Source organism: Siniperca chuatsi, linkage group LG4 (assembly GCF_020085105.1).
Source record: "Siniperca chuatsi isolate FFG_IHB_CAS linkage group LG4, ASM2008510v1, whole genome shotgun sequence".
NCBI lineage: Eukaryota > Metazoa > Chordata > Actinopteri > Centrarchiformes > Sinipercidae > Siniperca > Siniperca chuatsi.
In genome coordinates this window covers 16,491,575-16,515,884 of record NC_058045.1, presented here as the reverse complement: position 1 = coordinate 16,515,884, position 24,310 = coordinate 16,491,575, and the positions used below count along the sequence as shown (strand labels likewise).

The 24,310-nt window shown below is 39.6% G+C and overlaps 2 protein-coding genes and 1 non-coding gene across 8 annotated transcripts; 2 read left to right on the top strand and 1 right to left on the bottom strand.

Annotated features, from left to right (window-relative positions):
* The first annotated feature begins 1,506 nt into the window (after positions 1-1,506).
* On the top strand, positions 1,507-11,543 carry fbxo31 (F-box protein 31). Of its 4 annotated transcripts, none has more exons than XM_044193353.1 (10): positions 1,507-2,095; positions 5,433-5,504; positions 5,948-6,034; positions 6,441-6,517; positions 6,702-6,869; positions 7,025-7,099; positions 7,306-7,415; positions 8,099-8,252; positions 8,643-9,013; positions 9,685-11,543. In XM_044193353.1, the coding sequence occupies exons 1-10, from the start codon at positions 1,666-1,668 to the stop codon at positions 9,905-9,907; spliced, it is 1,767 nt and encodes a 588-aa protein (XP_044049288.1). In that variant the 5' UTR covers positions 1,507-1,665; the 3' UTR covers positions 9,908-11,543. The 4 variants fall into 4 exon arrangements, with proteins under 4 accessions (XP_044049288.1, XP_044049289.1, XP_044049290.1 ...); XM_044193355.1 differs by having other exon boundaries at positions 1,991-2,123; XM_044193354.1 differs by lacking the exon at positions 5,948-6,034 and having other exon boundaries at positions 1,513-2,095.
* Positions 11,544-12,025: 482 nt separating this feature from the next.
* On the bottom strand, positions 12,026-17,161 carry ces2b (carboxylesterase 2b). Of its 3 annotated transcripts, none has more exons than XM_044193359.1 (13): positions 16,760-17,161; positions 15,258-15,450; positions 15,021-15,162; positions 14,684-14,817; positions 14,366-14,519; positions 14,131-14,235; positions 13,909-14,007; positions 13,660-13,803; positions 13,482-13,559; positions 13,246-13,393; positions 12,986-13,135; positions 12,808-12,880; positions 12,026-12,728 (listed from the first exon to the last, which is right to left on the bottom strand). In XM_044193359.1, exons 1-13 carry the CDS (start codon positions 16,833-16,835, stop codon positions 12,542-12,544), a joined length of 1,683 nt encoding a protein of 560 aa, XP_044049294.1. In that variant the 5' UTR covers positions 16,836-17,161; the 3' UTR covers positions 12,026-12,541. The 3 variants fall into 3 exon arrangements, with proteins under 3 accessions (XP_044049294.1, XP_044049293.1, XP_044049295.1); XM_044193358.1 differs by lacking the exon at positions 16,760-17,161 and adding an exon at positions 15,591-16,742; XM_044193360.1 differs by lacking the exons at positions 13,909-14,007; positions 16,760-17,161 and adding an exon at positions 15,591-16,743.
* A 2,391-nt stretch (positions 17,162-19,552) lies between these two features.
* Positions 19,553-19,625, top strand: trnar-acg. Its single transcript has one exon. It is a non-coding gene; the product is annotated as a tRNA-Arg (tRNA).
* Positions 19,626-24,310: the final 4,685 nt, after the last annotated feature.

The following is a 24,310-nucleotide window of genomic DNA, read 5'->3' as shown; positions in this document are numbered from 1 at the left end:
GTTTGCTGTCTCTCTAGCCTGTAGTAAAATATACTAGAAACTAAGGATTTAAAAAGAATAAAAAATAAATATGAAATTAAAAAAGAAGATAGAAATTATCTGAAACAAATATGTACGGACTGAAAATAAATATTTGTAAGGCAGATATATACAAACATGTCCCCACATATGCATACATATACAAACTTCCACTTACATACATACCTCCATGCATGCATACATCCATCCATGCATACTGTGGTAGACTATAATAGTGAAAATTATGCCAATACAATATAAAAGTATGTGCAATATGCCATTCAAGTCAAGATGGAGGCGAGATCCTCCAAAAGCCAGAGCCAATCTGCCACTGCCACAGCATTTACTGTTAATTAGCCTCTTCTGTGAGGTGTGTGAAGCCTCTCTGACCTATAGGCATATTCATTCAGGAGCCACCTCAATAGCCAGAAAAGATTGTGGCAACAAGTTAAACTTAAGTACAAAAACATTTTCCAGAGTGGTATGTAGCCTATAATGAACATAATATATTTTGTCTTGTATGTGTGTGTGTGTATGTCTATGCATATAGTATGTACGTAGGGATGTATGTAGCCTACTATGTATATATGTACGTATGTGTATGTATGCTTGTATGTATATGCACGTTTCATTATTTAACTCTTCATATTGCTGTTATCAAATACATAATCAGCTACTATTTGACACATTTTCTTTCACAGGATGTCTGTTCAGTAAACAAACGTCAACTGCTCACTGGCATTAAAAGCCAGAAACTAGACATGGAGTACAAAAAGCTAAAAATTAAGAGGTTGAAGATAAATTAACTTGAGAATGTAAGTATAAAATTAAATTAACTGGAGAATGTAGCTAGAAATTTAAACAGCAAAAGGTCATGGTTTGGACTGTAATGTGTTGTTTTTTGTCTTCACAGCTTGAACAAAATGAGTGAATTAATAAACAACTTCCAACACAACTTTGGCACACTTTTCTTTCTTAAATTATACATGCTAAGCTTTCAAATAAAAGGTTTCACTCCAAAATAAAGGTGACTATGAATAAAATGGGGATTAACTGAAATAGGTCTTAAGTTTCAGAACACGTGCGAGTGCAAAAAGACACTTTACGAAACCGTCTTTTGGGACTCTGTTTCCATTGTGGAATCAGAGAATTTTGACTCAAACTGATTAATCGATTATCAAAATAGCTTGCAATTAATTTAATTGTTGACAGCTAATCGATGAATCGTTGCAGCTCTGATTATTACGGATTAAGCTACCCAGCAGTATATAAAGTAGTTGAAGCTCAACCTTTACCAGCTGCAACATTAAAGTGATGAACACATGTATTGCTACTTTTCCCTAAGTAAAAGCTCGGAATACTTCTTTCACCACTGACTGGTTGTGAGAGACAGCACACCCTTTCACACTTATTTTCTTGCTGGATGTCAAGCATGTATCCTCATTAACCTACGTAACAATAACATACTGTACAAAACGATTACCGCTTTTGGTAGGAAGGAAAGCAGAGGGAAGGCAAATTACGTGCAGCGATGTGACGTCGGAAGAAATGTTTCTGCCCATGCTCACAAGGACAGGAGGAGATCAGCCACACTGCAACCGCTAGATGTGTTGTGGTGATGTAATGTTGCCCGTTTGGTGACTACGGATGGCTGTTTGTGCCAGGCTCTGCGGAGTGGGTCAGTCGCGGAGGTGCAGGAGGCGACAGCGGCATAACCAGCAGGATCAGGGTAGCGATTCCGACATGGACGAGGAAGAAGAGGAGCGGATCGTGGGTCAGAGGCAAGGCGGCGGCTGCGGCGGCGACGTCGGCGGAGGCCCGGAGAGCGGCGTCGCCACTGCAGGGCCGAGTGACGCTTGTGAATATGGCAGCGGTCGTGTCAACAGAGGAGGCTGTCTGGATGGCAGAAGCACGGGACCTCCACACCCGCAATCATTAGCGGATTTACCGCCGGAGCTTTTAGTGGAAATATTCTCCTTGCTTCCCGGAACAGCACTACCGATTGTTGCCCTCATTTGCAAGAAATTCAGACAAATCCTTAACACTGAAACCATCTGGAGAAGGCGATGCATGGAAGGTAAATATAGCGATTACTGGACATAGAGGTAATTTAAACTCTAACGTCTAACATTACACTGCTAAATAAAGAGTTAGTCACATATTAATATCATGTGTGTTGACCAGACTAGATAAGATTGCTTCTTGTCGACACTTATTTGTGTCAGCCTCGGTGCCCTGCCCTGGTTCCTCGGAAATGTGTTTCCCTAAAAGCATTTCTATTGATCTGTACGGGAACCGTGAAGGAAACGACCGTTTACCCAGTCGCTGCGTCCTCAGTCACCGCTGGAATAAATAGACCAAGGCCTCGCACTGTTATTAGGCACATGTCAGCCATTCTTTGCAGCTGATAAGACTGTTGATGCAGGGCCGGATTTAGCCTTTTGGGGGCCTTGAGCATTATTTTGATCACCACCACCACCCCATGTTGTTAGTCAGGGGACTGCACTGTGGCAGGTTTTAACAAATATGTATCATAACATGTACATAATTACACACAAATACTATGGAAAAATATAGTGATGCACTGCCTGATATTCTCCCAGCTCACTGTTGATGAAACTCCATGTCAAGTATGTAGTTATTAATCAGTGAATTTTTCAAAGTAGAAGTGGGCAATGATGATATACATTGTGGTATAATAACTTTTCTGTGAGAAGAAAGAAGTTGTTATTGGATAAAATAACCAAACAAAGATCCAATATTGCCACAAAGCAGTTCTGCTCATTGATGTGCAACATCGCCCACAATAGCCAACTACATCTGGAGATATTAAAGGGATAGATACCACGATATAAATGGTATCGCAAAATCTCTGACAATAAAATATCGTCTTATCGCCCAGCTATACTTGAAATCCTTTATAAAGATATATACAAAATATTTGCTTACTCCAGCTTCTGCAGTCAGGATTTACTGCTTTTATCTGTTTCATAACATTATGAATTGAATTTTGATTTTTATAAATGTCAAACAAAAATAAGCAACTTAAAGATAGACCTACTCGATGCTTGGGTAATGGGCATTTGTCTTTTGATTTCATGTGATGTCATTTTCTAGATTAAATTATTAATCTATTAATTGTAAGAATACTCAGTAGTTTAATTGATAATAAAAACTATTTTGCACTGTAACAGAGTCAGGGAGTATATGTATGTGATATAAAAGTAGTGGCCTTAGGAATGCTGTGCACTGAAAAGTTGCACAACAACCAGCATACTAGGCATTCACAGTACGCTAAGCTTTTATGTGTGGTGCAGAACAGGGTCGGACTTGGAACAAAATTCAGCCCTGGAAATTTTTGGCAGGGCCGGAACACTGACTTGCAGCCAACAGCACAATAACAAAATACACAGCTCTCAACCACAAATAAGTGTAAGCCACGAAACAAAGCCTAAAAAACAACTGACCGCAAGCTATGGTGTCATATATAACAAACACAGGAATACTTTTATAAGCCTAAATTAATCATAAAATAGTCTTACCTAATGCAATGCATTTTTCCTGGCTCTGCTTGGTGCGAAATCATCCACGATATCATCAAGGTCCAATGTATTGGTCACTTCCCTCCCAATTACCATGAAAGAAAGTGCCTTGCCCTTTAGGGGTTTTAGTGGACAACCCAAACACTGGCTATAGATAAGGCCTTTTGTGGGTTTTTTTTTTTTGCGAGTTTCACGGCCACCGTAGTTTCTCCTACACACTTGGAAGGGGAGGGTGATGCGAGCGGTATTCAAATGGTTGCAAACTGCAATTTCACAGCTAGATGCCACTAAATCCTACACACTGGACCTTTTGATTATTTCCCGCTTGCCCTCTGACATTACATGGATGGACGGGGGAGGTGACAACGGGGTCGGTACCACTTCTGAGTAGGGTATCTCTGCAGACAGGAGACTTTGAATGGGTGGGGTAACTGTCAATCTTTTTTTTTTTTATTTGACCAAACAGAGGCTTACAATCCTCTGTCAATCAAAAACTAATTTTGCCAATAAGCTTCCTGAACCAGTTGTCAATCACTTTTTAATTCAGCAAATCATCTCATATGGAGAAGTGGGAGGTTCAACATGATGAAGCAAAGTTGCCTTGTTTCTTAATGTTCAGTATCTTTGTCCGAAGTTTTCAGCTCTAGTCAAAGGATGAAAATATCAACAGACAGCAACGTTTTAAAGTGGAAGTAGATGACTTTTGATAATAACAGAATATAGTGACTTGAGCAGTGGTGACAGTTACTATATTGTGTTATGATCAAGGAGTTGATAAGCCATAAGCAGACACTGTTAGCTAGCTAGCGTGCTTGCTAGTTGAAAAGTTGTCTGGTACAATGGAGAGTTAGTTGTTTTTTCTACTGCCTCCCTTATAATACTGTGAAGTGATTCGCTGAATTAAAAAGTGATTGACAACTGGTTCAGGCAGCATATTGGTGAAATTAGTTTCACTGATTGGCCAAATAAAAAAATGATTGACAATTACCACGTCCTCAAAATCATCAGTCTGCAGAAATACAAACTTGGCACTTCCTGCACCTGCCTTACAGTATAGGTAGCCTGTTGAGAATTTTGGGACCGTGTAACCCCCAATCAAATGGGCTGTTCCCACATTAAGTGGGTCAAAATTTTTTCCCCACAATTTTTTCCCCCACATTGCTGGTGGTGGCCCATTAGGCTGGCCCATCTGGCATTTGCCCAAATGCCAGATTGCCAGTCCGAGGTGCAGAACAACAATCAAGTACTATTAAAATCACTGAATGAAAACAAAGAATTTATTTAAACCATGTAAACACTTTGAAGGCAAGCCCTCATTGTCGTAGGTGTCGACATAGAAGAAAGCTGTTGCAGTAAAGACAAAAAAAAAGAGCTCCCACAAGATACTTAACATTTAAATGTTCTTTTTTGGGTGTTTTTGTGGTGGCTGCTGGGCCCTAAACAGCTACTTTGTTCACTTATGCCTCAAGTCGGCTGTGTGTTTAAGAAATCTTGTGAGTCATTGCGAATTGGACGTGATTGGGTCACATCTCTGTCTGCTGACTGGAGTTGGAGTGTGGACTGTCCATCTTGCTGGCTGCTATGCAAATTTACTGTTTTGCTGCTCTCAGTTTAGAGTGACAACAAAGAGTTTATCTGACTTTTGCCACTGTTAAACATTTTCATTTCACTGTAGATCTGCCATAATGTGTAACACCATCATTCACATTATGATATGGAGATATTTGATTACAATGTTTAAAAATCTGACTAAAAATCTGAATATTTCCATTACCACTAATACTGATACAAATATTTTGCATCCATAGCCTTAATAAATCAAATTGAAAGTTAATCCTTCTCCTATTTCCCTTATGTGTTTTCCCTCTGCAGAGTTTGGTATGAAGGAGGATCTGAGGAAGATGGAAGTGGGAGGAGTATCTAGCCGGGACCTCTATGTTAAACGTGAGTTTGACTGCTGATTAAACAGCTTTCATGTCACCCATGAATTGATCCAATTAAGTATATGGTTCATTCCAAACTCCATCGGGGCATATTTTCTCGTGTGTACGTGGGATAGTCCAGTCTCCAGATGTGATTTGCAGCAGATGAAAAACAGTCCCAGCACTTACTTTTTTGCAATGAATGTGGTGTCTGTTCAAACAGCTTTGTTTATTTAATGTAGTTTCTCCCGTCTGTTCCTCATTTGTTTATCAGCAGAGATATAGAGCTTATTTAGCATTTTGAAATTCCAGCCGCCACAAAACATGCCAGGCAAAGAGGTGGCACCTGTTGGCCCTTTGAATAGATTATTTTGGCACATTACTGCATTCACTAGATGGCTGCGTTGGACTGGGCCCGCCTTGGTCCGTGGCTGCTCTACACATGCCTGTGTTGTGCCTGTCCAGGTGTCAACCCACGGGTGAAGTCTGGGCGCTTTATGAAGCTCCTCCCGGACTACGAGCACATGGACTATAGAGACGTGTACACACACTGTATGTACATGGGCCTCAAAGTGGATGGCTGCAGCATGAGGGGTTGTGTGAGGTGGACTCTTATTGATTCAATTTAAAAGCAAACAGTTGCTGCAGTGTTTATGCATCCTTTGTGAACTGTAAATGTGTAAATGAATTCTCCTCAGAACTGTTTGCCGTCCTATTATGTGTGAAATGGGAGGCTGGATAATTTGGTGTGCTGTGTGTGTTGTTTAGACTGGACTTAGACTTTGACTTTCTTCCCTTTGGGACAGACATTAAACAAAAAGTTGGGTCTGTGGATTTTAACATCTCCTCTTGTTTTCCTTGTGTTATTAATCATGTACAGTGTAGCTCCTAGTAAAGTACAGGTGTAACATTGCAGAAACTGATTGGTACGGTGTGATGTTGTGCTCTTGTGTTGCAGTGCTTCACCCATACAGACATATCTTGGGTTTATGGCAGCCTGATATAGGGCCTTATGGTGGACTGCTCAACGTTGTGGTGAGTAATGTTTCTCAATCATGACATCTGCATTGTGATGAGGAACACTGACTACAATTTACAGTACATGCTGATCAGTTATGATGCAGCAATATTCTGCTGCCATTGCTTTGGCAGGAAACCGAAACATAATTTTAGGATAATTTCAATTGCTGATAAATTATTAAAAGTGTTTTTTATTCAGGTGGATGGGCTGTTCATTATTGGCTGGATGTATTTGCCACCTCATGACCCCCGCGTGGAGGATCCCATGAGAAGACGGCCGCTCTTCCGTATCCACTTGTGGGAGAGCAAAAAGGCCACTGTGGAGTGTATGTACGGACACAACGGTCCCCACAAAGGAGACATACAGGTACAGGGCTTACACAGCACAAAAGCCTCTCTGTGCACCAAAGAAATGAGCTCTACATATTTGTTGACACAGATTACTGATTCTACTTTAATTTTGAGGTTAGAAGCTAATAAAAGTGGGCCATCCTTTAATATGTCATATTCTGTTATTTTTAGACTGTGAAGAAGGATGAATTTTCAACTAAATGTAACCAGACTGATCATCACCGCATGCCAGGGGGCAGACAGGAGGTGGGTCAAATCAGATAACTGTTACTACGTGAAACCTGTTGATGACCTGTTAAATAAATATTCACTTATTTTTAAAGTGAATATTTGCACTTCGTTTTTTAAAGCCCACGTACTTTAATAATGTCGAAATTCACATACTGTTATCAGCATTCTATAATTCCTGTCTGTCTGTCTGTGTGTGTGCGTGTGTATGTGCGCGCGTGTAGGAGTTCAGGACATGGTTGGAGGAAGAATGGGGCCGGACACTGGAAGAAATCTTCCATGAGCACATGCAGGAGCTCATCCTGATGAAGTTCATTTATACTAGTCAATATGAGTACGAGTCTCTTTCTTTCATCACACTTTCTCTGTAGCTGAAATCAAGAGTGTCAATGAGTGTAATGCCCTCAGTAGCTCGTATAGGTAACACTAATGATAAGAATGGCTTGTTATCTTAACCTTCCTGTTGTCCACTGGTGAATTTGACCCGGGAGGACAAAAATAGCACAGGCGATGGGATGCTAATATGAAGGTTAAAGGTGGGGTATGTGATTCTGGAGAAATCCAATACAATGACAAATAACATGATATAGAGCGAACAACAACACCACAAGTAATGGAACTAAGGTCAGCTAGGTTGTGGGTTAGCAAACTGTCGCTACAGTTGCTGCTAAGCTAACATGCAGAGAGGACGAGATGGTTTCCCAGAGCCAGCAATCCAGCTCCAGACAGCGGTATTCACAACTCTCCTGCTACTATAGCTAACATCACAACAACAGCATATCTTGGCAAACTAGAAAGTAAGCTGAATGAAATGAAATGTCCGTGGGGAAGTCATTTAACCTTACCTGACACACAAATCATTGCTGACAAAAAGACGTGTATTGGATTAGAATCGCATACCCCAAGAGATGGTTCTGATTTCTTTTGTGGATTAATGAATTACCTGTCCATGTAGTTCTGATGGCCTTGGCAGAGGCTCAGGTAAAGCTATGGCTTTCATCTGTTTTTTTCCGACAGTAACTGCTTGACATACCGGAGGATCTACTTGCCTCCTGCGAGGCCCTCTGACCTGCTGCAGCCAGGCCTCTTCAAAGGCACCTATGGCAGTCACGGCTTGGAGATTGTCATGTTCAGTTTCCATGAGACTTCTGCGAGAGCCACCAAGCTCACTGTAAGTTAGTGGACAATCAGTGTCAGAGGCTGTGCTTGTCTTAAAAAGAGGTTTTCTAACTCCTGTAATAGAGATGACTCATATTCATGTCCACCCTGAAGTATAAAGTAATCGCAGGCAATTCTGTGAATACATTGATTTTCTCCAGAAAGATTGTCCTCCTGTGAATCATTTAATAGCCCGTATATGTCCTCTAGGTCATCCTCCTCTTCTCCAACAACAAACTATTCAGCCAAAATTCCTAATGTAATCATCACTCAAGCTTTTAACAGGCACTACACGCCAAGTGCCTTTGAACAGAACATTCTCACATTTTTTACCTAAGGGGTGTATAATTAATCCACCAAAAATGTTAGTGGTGCAGACTGTAATTTTAACTCCTTCCTGCAGGGAGACCCTAATGTTCCTGCAGGGCAGCTTACTCTGGATGTTGACCTGAACCGGCCTGTGGTCCTCCCAGACTTGGAGCACCAGCGCAGCATAGAGGAGCTGTCCCGGCTGGTACAGGGGGTACATGAGGAAGTACAGAGAGAAGCAGAACAACATGCCAAGGGCACTTCTGCCACAGTCAGAGGTGTAGCAGAGGGGCCCTGTGGTAGTGCCAGCGCAGCAGAAGGGATGGAGGCAGACCATGGTGCCTGTTCAGACAGCTGCCAACCTGGCCCCAGCACCACCACCGATCCTCCTGAAGCCCAGCCCTTCGTCCTGCCCCTGGGGGTTATGGCTCGCAACGAGGTGTACCCTCGCACCTGCAGGAAATGGTAAGAACTCTGATACAAGGGCGTGGAAAATACATACAGTGTAAATTCCACAGTGTGCAAGTGGATTGATTGTAGCTACCTTTGCCTCAGTGACAGTGGCGTAAGACACGGTGTGCCTATTGTTCCTGAGCCGTTATAAGTTGCTGTGTTGTTGAAAGTTCATGGCCAACATGGCTGAATGTTTGTCACTGTGTGTTGAATGCTGGCTGAACAACTATTGTGAGAAAACTGTTGTCTTGAACCATAGAAATCATGTTCTATAGATGAGGATATTTAATTTACCATATTAAAATGATTATGGTGATTTTTGTCTTTCAAAATGTATTAAATTGGGTATGGTGCAAAATGGATGGATGAGCAGTGCCTCTCTGGTGCATCAAATCAGTCTAAATTGCTTGGTCAGTCTCTTTGACCATAGTGCAGTCTCTTGTAACTGCATGAATGTTTTTTTTATTTGGTTGCATGCTTTTATCACCCCAAGAGAAAATCTGCATTAATCCACAAGGAGTTTAAATAATATTCAGCAATTATTATAAGCTATTGATTGTTAAAGTAAAATACTGCAGTCATAACCATTACCTGTTATTATTTTCTGTTTGTTAGAACAGAGTGTACAACCCATTTAAATTGATCCATCAAAATATTGATGAATTTATGTTCCTCCATTTCAGCTTCTATGGGACGGGCCTGATCGCTGGGCATGGCTTTACAAGTCCAGAGCGTACCCCGGGTCTCTTTGTGCTGTTTGATGAGGACCGTTTTGGTTTCATCTGGCTGGAGTTAAAGTCTTTCAGTATGTACAGTCGGCTGACGGACAACCTAGCCCACGCTCACGCCCCAAACATGGAGCGATTTGAGGCCATGCTGCGCAACATGCAGTCCTGGACATCCTGATGCACCACACTTTAAGTCTCCTCTTACAATACAATGCATAATAATAACCATTATACACAAATCACCTCTGTCCTCCACTGACAACGTTACTATCATGATAGCTCATGTCCTCAACTCTCCAGGTTCTATCTATGTCAAACATTGGGTTTTACTGTCTAATTAAGCTTGTTATATCACCCCAAGCACTTTGAAAGCCCCCCCAAGTTACAGTATATCACCTCACTTCAGGATGACCTCAGTTTTCCAGTGCAGCATGATAACAAGTCACATTAAAGTTTTTTTATTTATTTATTTATTCCCTGCAGGAAAAAAGTAATGATATTTCATACCACGTATTATAGATCAAACTGTACGTGCCTCTGATTCTAAAACCATGTCTGTACTTGGTAGTGCTTGAAGATAAAGGTGTCCACTGTATTCTACTATATAGTATTATACTGATTTCAGTGCCCAACATATTGAACTGTATGCTGCGTTTTATTTAGATCTAATTGCATTACACTCATAACCATTATCTGATGTTTAATTTTCATTAAGCAGCATGCCACTTTTTTTTTTTTTGCTTTAGAGACATCAGAATTTTTTAAAAAGACAGCATCTCAGGTGTTTTTCTCTTTGCCACATGTCAGTGAAAAACAGTATTTGTGTAAATGTATGACGTTACATTAATTTTATTAACTTGTCCAATAGAAATACTGAGTGAGTTTTACAACTGGGCGATTTTCTAATCATTGAGAAGAGAGGATTTGCTGTCTTATCAAACACTCTAGCTACATCAGCCAGTCTTGGGCAGAGTGACATGTTTTTGCCCTTTTGAACTTAAGAGATACCTTTTTCAGTGATATGCTTTGGCTCATGGTCTGACATCAAACATTTTAATGTCACCACATCTGACATGATATTATGTGAGTTGGACAGATATATTGTACTGCAATAGCATAACCTATACATAAGCTGGATTTAATCAAAATATCAAAATCATACAGTTTATGTGCTTATATAATTATGATCTGAAACAGAAACTTCTCTTACCTTTGAAATGTATTGCATCTGTTGTTTGTTTAAATGGCTGACGTGACGTTTGCCTGGCTTCATACCTGAAAAGCTATTCCCTCTAGTTTTCCAATATATTTCAAACTTGAGACCAGGCTAGCTGAACATTATACAAACTAACAGCTCAAAGTGCATCTCAAAGTACCAAGTAAGTGTCTGTATGTCTCATTACGGCCTGATGGTGATGCCCAGTAGCTTTCCTACTCCAAGTGCACTTTTCTGGGCAGTATAGTGAATCATTCAAAACCACTGGCCAGCACTTTTATATCAGACTGCAGCTTTACTAACATTTACAAAAAAAAGTGTCTGCTAAAGCATCATCGACTTAATTTTATCACATTTTTCTTCCTCTCAAATTTAGCGCATTTGTTTTATACATTATCCTATCTGTAAACTCTCTGCACACAGCTATTTGAATGATTTGCCTTTGAAAAGTGTTGCTTTGTACTATTTTCAATGCCATACGCCTGCTCTTGTGGAAAACAAACTAAGTTTGACCTATTGAACTGCTCACATCGGACTTCAGGGAGCTTTTCAGCTTAAGCGCTCTTCTCAGTAATAAAAAAAAATACAAAACTGAAAAGAAGCTTTTTGTCAAATCTGTTTATTTTTTCTATGGTTTGTATGTGTATCCCATTGCTGTAATGCAAGTAAACTGTTCTCAACTATCACCTAAAATAATTATCTCCTTTCATTGATGTTTTACTGAAGTGCCACAATAGAATTTTGATTTTTATGTAATAAAAATTGTAGCACTTCACACAACAGCCCAATATTACACAAACCCTGTGAGATACGAAACACAATATAGCAAACAAACAAACTACTGTTGTCAGTATAAATTATATTAGGTAACCCATATTCACCTTTCATACCAAAGTGCTGGACCTATGAAAACCCTGGCTACAAGTTGGGCTGTAAACCTGGGTCTGGTAACCCATGTTAACCCTTTCACACCAGTGGACAGTGTGTGTTCCAAATGTTGTCTCTTTTTTTTTTTTGTTGTGTTTGCCAATGTGAATGGAGAATGACATTGTTGGACAATATTGAGGCAGGGATACAAACAAAACTTCAAAAGATTTTTATTTTATATTGGAATCCAGAACATTAAGGAGATATTAAATATGTGGACAAACACAGTAAAGGTATCCCATGGCTTAAGGTGCCCTTCTACTCCTTTTAGATTATACAGAAGTATTCCCTAAAGCTAGCTGCTTTGGATTCAAACTGATGTTCAATACACAGTGGCTATAAAAAGTATTCGCCCCACTATAAGTTTTAAAATACCCATACTGCCACAACACATAAACCATTTTAAGTTCAACTATAGAATTTGAAAATCTTCATTTCTCAATCTCAATCTTCAGATACATTTTTGAAAGGATCTCCTTTCCAAATGTCTTTGTTCATTTGTATAGGCTACAAAAAGTTCTAAAAAGGTACTTCAGTTTGTTAAAATGTTATTATCACATTAGTTTAACAAATGTCTCACAGTATGTCTAATGCATTTTGGCTGACTTGTTTGTGATTAAAGATGGCAGCAAAAAAAAAGATGGTACAGAGAAAGGAGAAGTGACTGTTCTACAGCTCGCTGCGCTCCATCTTCTCTTTATATTGATGGATCTTCTCCGGAAGGGTCTGAGTCAGTAAGACAAACCGGTCCTTCCTCAGGTGCTGAGCAGTTACCTGCTCCTTTAAACCAATTTCCAAGTAGTGTTCTCCTGCTCCATACTTTGGCCAGTGGACAAGGCCGTCCCCATTAGGAGACCTACAAACGCACACATGTGCTAAACAAGTTTGTCTTATCTCCATGTGTATTATAATTTATAATGAAGGTTAATTCCTACCCTGTGTGAGCAAAGTTGCCCCAGTAGCTCATCATGGTTTTGCTCAACTGTTCCTCCTCTTCAGAGCATGCATCTGGAATAATGATAATTTGGTAAAACACTCTGCACTCTAGGAAACCCAGAGAAAACCCAGATCTCTTTTGGTGTATTGAAATAGTGATTTTTATATTGCACTTACCTACTAATTTGACATGTGTAGTTGTGAAGCAGAATCCTAATACTGTAAAGATTTCATCTCCATGGTCACTCCCAACAAAGCTTGGCCTTTTTGCCTGCAGGAATTTGGGAGGATGCTGGTACTCATACAGGTATACAGGGGCGCCTGCATCTAGTAGTAGACAAATGAGTGTGATATATCTTGTTTATGAAAGTGTGTGACAGTAAATATTCAACAATGGTTCTCAAATAGATTTGCATAATCTGCTGTAAATAAAATACCTCTGTGGGCTTTAGCGGCCTTAATGGCTGGAACGGTGAACAACAAATCTCCAAGCACCTCAGTGAACCCATCTCTATTCTTCACACGATCTTCACCGGTTCCAGTATACTCATCTACCACCAAATCTCTGAAGATTGCATGTTCAGGCTTGAGAAAAAGAGCAACACATCTGTCAGAGAAGTTTGAGCATGATGCAACAAAGTAATGTTGTAATGTCAGGCAGTGTCTGTCTTACATCAGGGTAGAATAAGGAAAGCATGTTCACGATCTGCTCCCGATCTATTCCCTCTGTCCAGTTTGGAGGGGCAAGGAACTAAGGGCATGCACAAAACCATTTTTTCATGGGCTCATCTGGAAATCGTTAAGCTCTTCAGTCACACAAATTTCAGTAACAATGTAGCATTCAAACTCACATTAGCAAGTAACCAGCCCCCTTCGTCATTATTAATGCCGGTCATAAATGGCACAGTGAGAAGTTCATGTTTATGGAACAGCTCATCCACAGGTTTTGTCAGGAAGAGTCCATCAACATATAGAGGAAATCTCAATCTTTCATCCTTGAGAGAATAAAATGTGAAAAAGAAAAGAGAGAACATAAAAACAGCTACATAATAATAATCCCAACAAGTGAGTCCATATCAGATTCACATACAATATCTCACCTGCCCAATAGTCACAATAGTTTTAATATCGAGGTTTCTCATGCAATCAGCGATCTTCTCTGTGCTTTCGAGGCTACAGCCAGATACATTTGCTACCACCTGAGAACAGATATGTGCGATCCATCTCAACAATTTAGAAAAACAAAGATGCTGTGTTGTGATATTCTCAATATTGGGCACTGAAGAAAGTCTACACACAAAAATAACACAATGAGAATCAACCTGCATTACTGGCAGAGGATCATTTGCAACGAGTAAATCCATTGCGGCAGTGCCACTCTCAGCAATGGCATGGTGAATTAGGCCATCAGACAATGGTGAGAGAAGCTGTTGATTGAAGCAACAGAAAAAGTGAAAGGTCCTGTGGACAGTAGTAACTTTGCAGTGACATATCTGTCACTGTCAAAAAAAATAGTGATTTTGTTTAAAGTGCTTTATCTGCAGATTGATCCGTTACCAGGAGGGATACGCTCGCTCCACCAGCAGACTCCCCAAATATGGTAACGAAATCTGGGTCTCCTCCAAAGTTGTGAATGTGCTGCTGGATCCACTTCAGAGCTTCTATCTGGTCCAGCAGGCCAAAGTTCCCTGACATGTGCTCATCTCCAGTGCTGGATAGAACATACAATTATAGTCTACCAGGCTACGTTTACACCAGCTGGTAAAAGTGACCCAATTTTGAACTGTTGTTCACATGTGGCATAGATCTGATCACATAATCATAGTATGTTCATTCTAACTGTGCTTAATGACTTTTAGTGACTAGTCTTTTTACCTGAGAAAGCCTAGAAGTCCCAAGCGGTACTGGATCTGAACCACAACCACATTCTGATAAGCAGCCAGGGCGGAGCCATCATACATTGAAGCTGACCCCAAAGTAAACCCTCCACCATGGATCCAGACCATGACCTGGTAAGATAATGAAAGATCTTGAACATCAGTTTGGGTGTTTAGAGGTAATCCCTTTGCAGTCTGGATCTATATATGGCCCTCATTATTCAAACTGCCATTATGGATTCTTCACAAGCAATCAAGCCAGCTTCTCCAAGACCACTATCCAAAGTTATCTACAGCTGAATGTCAGTAACTGAGCAACATCAAAGGGTTCTTACTGGGAGCTTGGCATTGTGAGCTCTGTTTGCAGGAGTGTAAATGTTGAGGTAAAGGCAGTCTTCTGAAATGTCTGGGACATCTACCAACATGCCACTGAGTTTGTCAAGCAGATCTAAAACAAGCTGTTTATGTTGAACACACCTGAAAAAGACATTAAAACATGTTTTAATCAATAAGTATTGGACATCATTTCTCCATGTGTGATATGCAGCAACTGAAGCACATGAATGCCTTACATGGGTGGCTGCTGGGTGGCGTCTCTCACTCCTTCCCATCCCTCTATGGGCTGAGGTGCAGCCAGTCTGAGAGCAGGGCCTAAGGGTGGCTTTGCAAATGGGACACCCAGGTAGGCATGGACCCCAGTCTCCTTCCCCTTTACACTCACATACTCACCTCTCAGGGTCCCGAGCTCTGTGCGGACTTCAGGTGCTGTCAGGATATTAGGACTGAGTCAGAATCACAATTTGACACTTGACAATTTATCAATTCAGTTTGCAGGGAAAAACTTGCATTATAGCTAAGTAACAAATATATTTGCAACATCTGGTTGTTGGTTGATTGTAGCTTACGTTGCAACTGACAAGTTGATGTCAACTTGATGATTTCAGCCATGTCAGGCCATGTGAAAGACATACTTTTCCCGCCTCTGATGTTTACCATTTGCTGGTTCAATCTTCTCAAGTGTGAGTATCTGTTGTTTTCTCTGTTTTATCATTAGAAACCGAATATCTCGAGGTTTTGGACTGTTGGTTGGGCAAAAAAAGCAATGTGAAGATGTCACCTTGGGCTCTGGGACAGTTTCCTTCCCAGTTACATTTTTAACCATTGGAACTGGAATTTCATAGAATTAATGATTAATCAAAAAAAAAAAAAGATTGACAGATTAATTGTTAATGAAAACTAACATTACGGTAGCACAGTTTTTTAAAATGAAATACATTACTGATGCAGACGTTTGGTGGATCAAGTTAAACTGTAATGGAAAACACGCCCACTCTCCCATTCACACTGGCTGTGTGCTGGTCAGGTTGCAGAGCTGCGCCCTGGTTCAACTTTGGCCCTCTGAATGCAGTGTAAAACTGCATTCAGAGGGCCAAAGTTGAACCACCTTCACGGATGATTGTAACATACATTTTAAGTGTGTTAACATTCTATCTCGAAATAATTTGTTTAAATAATTTGACTAAATTGCGTGCTGGGTATTTATTTAAAACAGGTCTACAATTAAGCTGGTGAGTAAAATGTTATCAAAATGATGGCTAAAACTAAAATGACCACGGTTGTAAAAAAGAAGAAGTAAAAAACGATTTCTCCTTTAAGAAGATGATGCATCACATTGCTCCATTCTGGCAAGTTTGCACCACATTGAGTGTGGTAATTGTTTATAGGCTACACCCATATTCTTTCCCAAATTCACCCTGCATCAGCATGAAGCCAGCAAAAGAAAAGAATAACCTGAATAATTAAAACTCGCACCCTGCTTGGGTCTTTGGGATAGAATTTTCACATTTGGACACAATAAGCCAGTATGTAGGTAAAAGCTTAACCTCGATTGAAATGCCAGGTAAGGTGGCACATTAGTTAACAACGGATTCAGTCCCGTGAGAGATACATTTAACTCAGATAGCTAGGGTGTTGTTCAGATCAACAGTGCAGGCAGATCTGCATCTAAAAGCAATGCATGCTAATTGTTGTTGCCGACGTCTTTCTGCAAAGAAACTAGTTTCCTCCTACTTACCATGTAGGTCTGCAGCGACATAGAGAAATAAAACAGACGTTAGAAGGAATAAAGTTTGCTCTGCACGGGACTTCATGATGTCGTCTCTGTGTGGATTGTGCCAATAGGAAGCGCAGTGATTAAATACCGCCTCCTATGAAGCTTTCTCCTTATAACTTTGACCGAGTTAGTTCCGCACTTAATATTACGTCCAATATATTACGTGACGGTTTTACACCACAGCAACAGAAAGCAGACTTTCCGTCCCCTCCTGTACCACGGGCCTCCATAGCTCAAAGTGTTTTCTTTCATCTGTCTCTCTGAAAACCTAAAACATGATATTGGACTCGTCTGTCCATATTCTAGGCTAGATAAGCAACACTGGCTTGCAGAGTTGTTACGCTGTCATTTTAACTAAGATACAAGTACAATTATTTTGTTTGCACTACAGAACAACAGCTCATATGAGCCACAAAGACACAGTGGCGCTGTCACGGGCTCTTGGGAACTGTAGTTATCCTGAGTACCAATGAGCAAGGCTGTTGCACCTGACCAGAGAAACCAAGAGAACCACAACACAAGGTTGGAGAAAAGCTACACGATTGCAGGCCTATAATGCTTCACCTCTTCCCTGTATATCTTATTCATTACTGTCACTGTAGCCTCAAGAGAGAAAAATAAAATATTTTGGCTTCTTGCAAAGTCCAAATCCAAAATCCATCTATACTAGAAGAGAAATTTAAAACTCTCTCTCTCTCTCTCTCTCTCTCTCTCTCTCTCTCTCTCTCTCTCTCTCTCTCTCTCTCTCTCTCTCTCTCACACACACACACACATTGACTTAAGAGTAGTGGACATTGCTGCTAACATTATGGATTTCATGGTTCCAACAAAGGTCTGTCCAGAAGAACTGGGACCCACAGTGTGTATGTTTAGGCTATGGGTTTTTCCGTATTGACAAGTCAAGTCAAAGTTGTTTTGTACTGTACTGCCAGAGTCGGTTTTACCATGACAGTTTCTTCTAAACTGATGTAGGCCCTTTTGTTGTTTAAAGCCCCAATGCTCTAACAAATAGGCTAAAACTGATATTCAATTTGATTGCCATTTAATTCCCTCCTTGAACAATATTTTAATCACCTCTGATCACAGTCTCCAAAGCTTTAATGTTCTGAAAGCAATATCTAAAAAATAAATTAAATGCTTTGCTGTTACAGAATTGCTGTAACAGTTTTAGATACACAGTATGTATGCAGTAGCTCCTATTGACATTGTTCATTATGACACATACAGGTGTTGTATCAAACTGCTGACTTGTTTCCCCACATTTTGCTATCCCTAGATTTGTCCATCATAGCAGGGGGAACGCACCCTGACAGCTGGGAATGTCAGATACCGTTCTCCCTGTGTTCAATATGAAACAAAGCTCACAAAAACATTAGTTGAAACCAGCATGGTAGCAGCTTGCCTTGCGGTCTACATGTTTTTCACACAACTTATAACAAAGTGGTGACAAAGTAATTTGTTTTAAGTCACTACAAATTTCAGTAAATACAAAACTCAAAGGCAAAATGTGCAATATTTAACACATTAATAAAACATTAGGAAGCAAACAATATAGGCTACCTTTTAAAATGTGGGAATTAAAGAAATATCACAGATAAAATATATATGGAGAAATCTAAATAATTCTAAACATAAAACATTCAAAATCATTTACCAAAATCAATTACCTGTTGTGGGGAAACAAGTCAGCAGTATGAATTTGACAGATGTGTGAGCTTCCTTTCATATTGAAACACAAGGGGAATGGTAGGCTATCTGACAGTAATATCCTCAGCTGTCAGGATGCGTTTTCCGTGCAATAATTAAAGAGATTTTAAGACAAAGATAAAAACTTTTGTGATGATTTTTTTTTAAATCTACAATTTCTTTTGACCTTTTCTCAGTAAATTGTGGTAAGTGTTGTTGTTGGGACAGAAAACCATCAGATATAGTTTACTCTAAGCTGAACTAAAGTGGATAACAGAGCTCTCTGTGGCCAAATCACGCAATTGCATTTTTAAAAAAACGTACTAAAACAAAAGAGAAATATGATCAAAATTCCAGGTATTATGACTTTTGACAACGACCGCATATTTAGCCTATGAAATCACAGTTATGTGAATGAGCACACATTTCTTCCAAAAGTCTACAATATTCAAAATGTAGTTGTTAATAAAGACATAAAAACACCACAAACATGTTTCAGAATACAAAAAGACAGTCATAAAATGTTCCTTTTATTTCTAGAAGTTAAGTTAAAACAAGTTAAAACTCGCTCAAAAAAAAAAAAAAATGTTTTGACCCTTAGCGCTCTCCATACACCTCAGTGGTACGAGCACAGATAGTTTCGAGTTCAAATCCCAGGCGGAGTGCACTGCCTGTTGGGAATTGTCTCCTCAAAGTACATAAAGGCTTGCAAAAAGAGTTTGACTCAAAATCCAAGACGGAAATACTTTGTCAACGTTAGTCTTTGCTAATGTAACTGAGGTAAGTTATATAAATATTGATTTTACATTAACATACAGCTGTTGGGAATTGTCTCCTCAAAGTACATAAAGGCTTGCAAAAAGAGTTTGACTCAAAATCCAAGACGGAAATACTTTGTCAACGTTAGTCTTTGCTAATGTAACTGAGGTAAGTTATATAAATATTGATTTTACATTAACATACAGCTAGTTTGTAATAACAGCCTAGGGCTAAATTAGCCAGTTCCTAACCACATCACATTGCTGTAAAACAATTTATCTATTTATTCATATAGCTAATGAAATACATGGGCCAGTGGCGCAATGGATAACGCGTCTGACTACGGATCAGAAGATTCTAGGTTCGACTCCTGGCTGGCTCGTTGAAATTTTTTTTTTTTTAACACTCTCCAGACGCCGCCTCTTGTTGTCACACTGACCGTTGAACAGTCACCCAACCAGGACAGTAGAGTCTGATTGCAGCACGGGAAAGCCCACTGCTTTGATTGGCTGTGTGGTACAAGAACTCCAACCTTTTCTTCTTCTCTACTCTAAGAAGGGCTATTTCATTTCCTTTGATTCCACTATATCTAGTGGCCATTTTCCACTGAAACAACTTTTCTGCAGATGTATTCTGTGCAAAAGCTAAATAAATTATATAAATAATATGTTTTCATTTTCAAAACTTGACAATTATTGTAATCTTAAAGATCATCAATATGAAGTCCTTTCTTTACAATGTCAGCATATGATACCTGTGGTACACATGATAATGATGATGATGATAATGATGATGATCACCTTCCTTGGCATTGTTGTTGTGCCAAAACCAAAAATATAATGTTTTATTGTACACAACCAATATATTAAACACAATATTAATGAGAACAGATTACTGTTAACGTAGCAGCATCAGAAGATAAATGCTTTTAGTAATCAAAAGCACTTAGGAATGGTAAATTAACACCGAGCTAGTTCCGAAAAGAGTTCACACTTTCACTCGTGGGCTGTCTGCTCCCGGATTTTAAACCGGACCAACATGGCGGCTCGTTTGGAAACTTTCTTTTATATATTTCTTTTATATTACGAAAATAGTTCCCCGAAATGTGTTTCTGAGAGTATGGACATCCAGTCTTAGTGGACAATGGAACTACAGCTGTGACAGATGAGGAGAAAGCAGAGATGTTGGCACAAATGTTTGTTAAAATTCACAGTTCTAATAATAATAGTGAAGAGGGGCAAAGAGGAAGGGAAAATACAATAGCTGAGAATAAGAAACTACTACAACAAAATGAAGATTCCAATTATTTAACAAATATACCATTCACAAAGGCAGAACTGAATCGTGCTCTCAGGAAAACCAAGATGTCAACACCGGCAAAAGATCAGATATGTTACACTATGATAAATCATCTTAGTGAGTCATCGAAGGACATTCTACTGGAACTATATAATAAGGTTTAGGAGAAGGGAAAATTGCCACAAGTCTGGAAAGAAGCTGTTGTAGTTATGATACGCAAGCTCGGAAAAGATTGCACAAACCCAGGGAATTACAGGCCTATTGCCTTAATCTCGAATATGCAAAATAATGGAGAAAATGATAAATGTAAGATTGACGTATTATATAGAAAGCAAAGCCTTTGTATCAAAATATCAAAGTGGATTCAGAAGAGGTAGAAATACCATGGATCCTGCTATATGTTTAGAACATGAAATAATGAAAGCGCAGATTAATAGGGAATGCATAGTGGCCATCTTTTTTGATATAGAGAAGGCTTATGATATGATGTGGAAGGAAGGATTATTAATTAAGCAAAGTAAATTAGGGGTTAAAGGCCTAATGTATAGGTGGATCAAAGACTTTTTATATGGAAGATCGATTCAGGTAAAAATAGGGAAGTGTTATTCAGGAAAAAAAACTGTTGAAAATGGAACTTCTCAAGGGACTATATTGAGTCCTGTGTTATTTTCTATTATGATAAATGATGTTTTTCTGAATTTGGAGAATGGGATGGGATTCTCTCTTTTTGCGGATGATGGGGCAATTTGGAAAAGAGGTAGGAATTTGGAATTTAGTGAAGAAAATACAGGAGGCTATTGTTAAAACCGAAGAATGGTCATTTATGTGGGGATTTAAGTTCTCAGTGGACAAAACTAATTATTAAGGAGAATACAGCTATCTTTAAACTACAAGGTTAATTTAAAAGGACATAATGAAAATCATCCAACGCTAGATGCACTAAAACCCTGTTGGGAAAAGGAGAGGAGAGAAACACAAAGTTTTGGATGGACAATTGAGCAGAGAGCAGAAAGCAAAAGAACTAGGAAACAAACATTATTCCAACAGTACCACTCCCTGTAAAACATCCTTGGATACTCCCTGACCCTATTGTAGATCTCACATTGCTTGGCAAAAAGAACAAAGATAAGGAGCTTATTTTACATCCACAGATAATACAGACATATATAGAAAGTATCTACTACAGCTATGTTAAAATTTATACAGATGCTTCAAAGAACACAGCTAACAAAACTGGTATTTCATTCATAGTTCCAGATTTCAACATTAAAATTGGCAAACGAATCAGTGATGGAGTATCGGTGTATACAGGGGAGATGCTGGCAATTTTGTTAGCATTGCAATGGGCTGAAGATGCGAGACCTTTGAGAGCAATAATGTGCTCTGATTCCAGCTCGTCATTAATCAGCTTGAAGCACAGCCATTCAGACAGCAGACCAGATGTCTTAACAGAGATACAACAAACACTATATAGAATTCAAATGATGGGGCTAAATATAACATTTGTATGGATACCAGCACATATAGGAATCAAAGGAAATGAAATAGCTGACAAGTATGCAAAAGAAGCCACAAAAACGAATCACACTGACATTACAGTACCCCTTAGTAAAACGAAAATGAAAACCACAGTTAAGGATAAGTTGAAAGAACGGTGGAAAAAGCAGTGGGAAGAAGAGACAACAGGAACGTGGTTAGATCTTTTACAAAGAAGTTCTAGAGAAAAATGTTATCTATTGTTGTTTCATTATCTTAGGAGAACAAATTTGATAAAGAGAATATAACTATGGTGTGTTTATTTAATTTTTATTATTGGTTTTTCTCAGTTTATTTTCTTTCATTTAATCATCAATGTATAGTTAGAGTCCCAACAACAAGGCAGTGGGAGGTTGAAGGAGTAGAGAGCGATGCCAGAAATGGAGTCAGAGGAGGAATCGGAGCGTGAAATTGGAAACGAGGACTCAAGAGGATTTGAAAAGAAAAAGAAAAAGGAAGAAGAGTAATTCAGGTGATTCCAGTCAGACAATGAAGAAAGAGGAGAAATATCTTGTTGGGATGATAGCTGTGACACAAACAGACGGCATTTTCAAGGATCCACATGAGGTCGGAAAGTTTGTAGGAGGAAAGCTTGGAGATGTACGATCGGTCAGGATGACAAGTGGGATAGTTATCATTGACTGTGTATCAAAGCGTCAGAGAGATAGAGCACTGAAGATTCGTGCATTTAGAGATCATAGCAGTGTGAATTGCTTCCCACTTGGATCAGAAGTGAAGAAGAAGGGAGTAGTGACGGCGTGCCACTGACGGTGGAGGCCGAGTCATTTCGGATATTTAAGATGTGTGTGAGGCACGAAGGCTTACAAGATTCAGAAATGGGGAGAAGGAGGAGAGTAACTCGGTGTGTTTGATGTTTGAGGGGAATTGCCGGAAAGAGTGTATCTAGATTATGTGTGTTACAGGGTGACATGTTGATATGAGATGATATGAGAGAGCGCCTCTCAGATGTTTCTGCTGTCAGGAATATGGACATATTGCTGCAGTATGGAGAGGAGGCAGAAGATGTGGGAAGGATAACTGTAATGTTGAGAAGTGTAAAGTGAAGAAAGAGCAAGCAAAGTGCCTGCACTGCGAGAGAAACCACTATACGGGATCAGCACCGTGCCCAAAAAGAATTAAGGATGTAAAAGTGAATAAAATCAGAGCAGAAAAGGGATTGTCATATGCAGAAGCTGCTAAGAGAATGGAGAGAAACGGTGAAATGGTGGCAGTGCAAAAGGAAAAGGAGCAGAAAAGGAATGGAGATGAACAGAGCATCAGTATGGACAAGAAACGATTTCTGGCATTTATTGCCATGGTTATAAACTGTGAGGCTGAAATAAAGGGGAAGTCAGAAAGGATTAAGATGGTGCTGGATGCTGCAAGAAGGTTCTTGAATGTTGTGGACAAATCTGGAGAGGATCTAGATGTTACATTGAGGGAAGGAGTTGCACCAACTCAGACAATTGGGTCTGGGTTATAGAATGGACCATGTCATGGGATCACTTTGGGTGGACACTGTAAATAGTTTACACTGTGAAGCTGTTACAATTCAGCAGCAGCTTTTACAATTCAGCAGCAGCCTCCGTATACCTTGTGCTTTTTTCACTAATTCTGTCAGAATGGAAGAAACAAGACAACTAAATATTTTAATAACCATTCTGCGTAACTCAACTTAAAAAAAATCAATGTAATCAAAATATGAGAGTGATGGTGACAATTCAACCATTTGTCATAGACCTTCAAAGCTTGTTTGTATGCTATCTCAGTAGGCTTGAGGATGGTTTTACATGTCACTCAAACAGTTTTGCAGCTTCTGTAGTTAAACTGTTTCTCACACCCTGTCTACACGGGCGGCGTAGTGAAAGCAGCACGTCAGCAATGCAGCAGCTTCAACTTCAGTCCTTCATCGTTATCTATACAGGATGCGTTTAGTCACAGTACTGCTGTTTGGTCACCCGCCTTTTGGCAGCGCTCAGATTCCAATACACAATCACTGTATTTATGCCCGTGAAACAGAAGAAAATAGACTTAAAAGGTTCCCAGTGTTGTGGTTATGCGTAGACAGTTGTATTATTTGAAGCTTTTACAATTCAGCAGTTGGCGGTAATGCACACTTATGGATGCCAACCTCCATAAAAATCAACAGAAGCAGAAGAAGTAGAAGAAGTTAGAGTCCCGATCCACACTTCCAGTTGGTGGCGGTAATGCACCATAACGTTGGTTGTCAAT

Coding starts and splice junctions, on each gene's coding strand:
- ces2b (XM_044193358.1), bottom strand. CDS start 15,681: ATGGTAAACATCAGAGGCGGGAAAAGTATGTCTTTCACATGGCCTGAC. Junction 13,394..13,481: donor TTTCCTTATTCTACCCTGAT/GTAAGACAGACA, acceptor CTTTTTCTCAAG/CCTGAACATGCAATCTTCAG. Junction 12,729..12,807: donor GGCAACTTTGCTCACACAGG/GTAGGAATTAAC, acceptor GTGCGTTTGTAG/GTCTCCTAATGGGGACGGCC.
- fbxo31 (XM_044193353.1), top strand. CDS start 1,666: ATGGCTGTTTGTGCCAGGCTCTGCGGAGTGGGTCAGTCGCGGAGGTGC. Junction 6,035..6,440: donor TAGAGACGTGTACACACACT/GTATGTACATGG, acceptor CTTGTGTTGCAG/TGCTTCACCCATACAGACAT. Junction 9,014..9,684: donor CCTCGCACCTGCAGGAAATG/GTAAGAACTCTG, acceptor CCTCCATTTCAG/CTTCTATGGGACGGGCCTGA.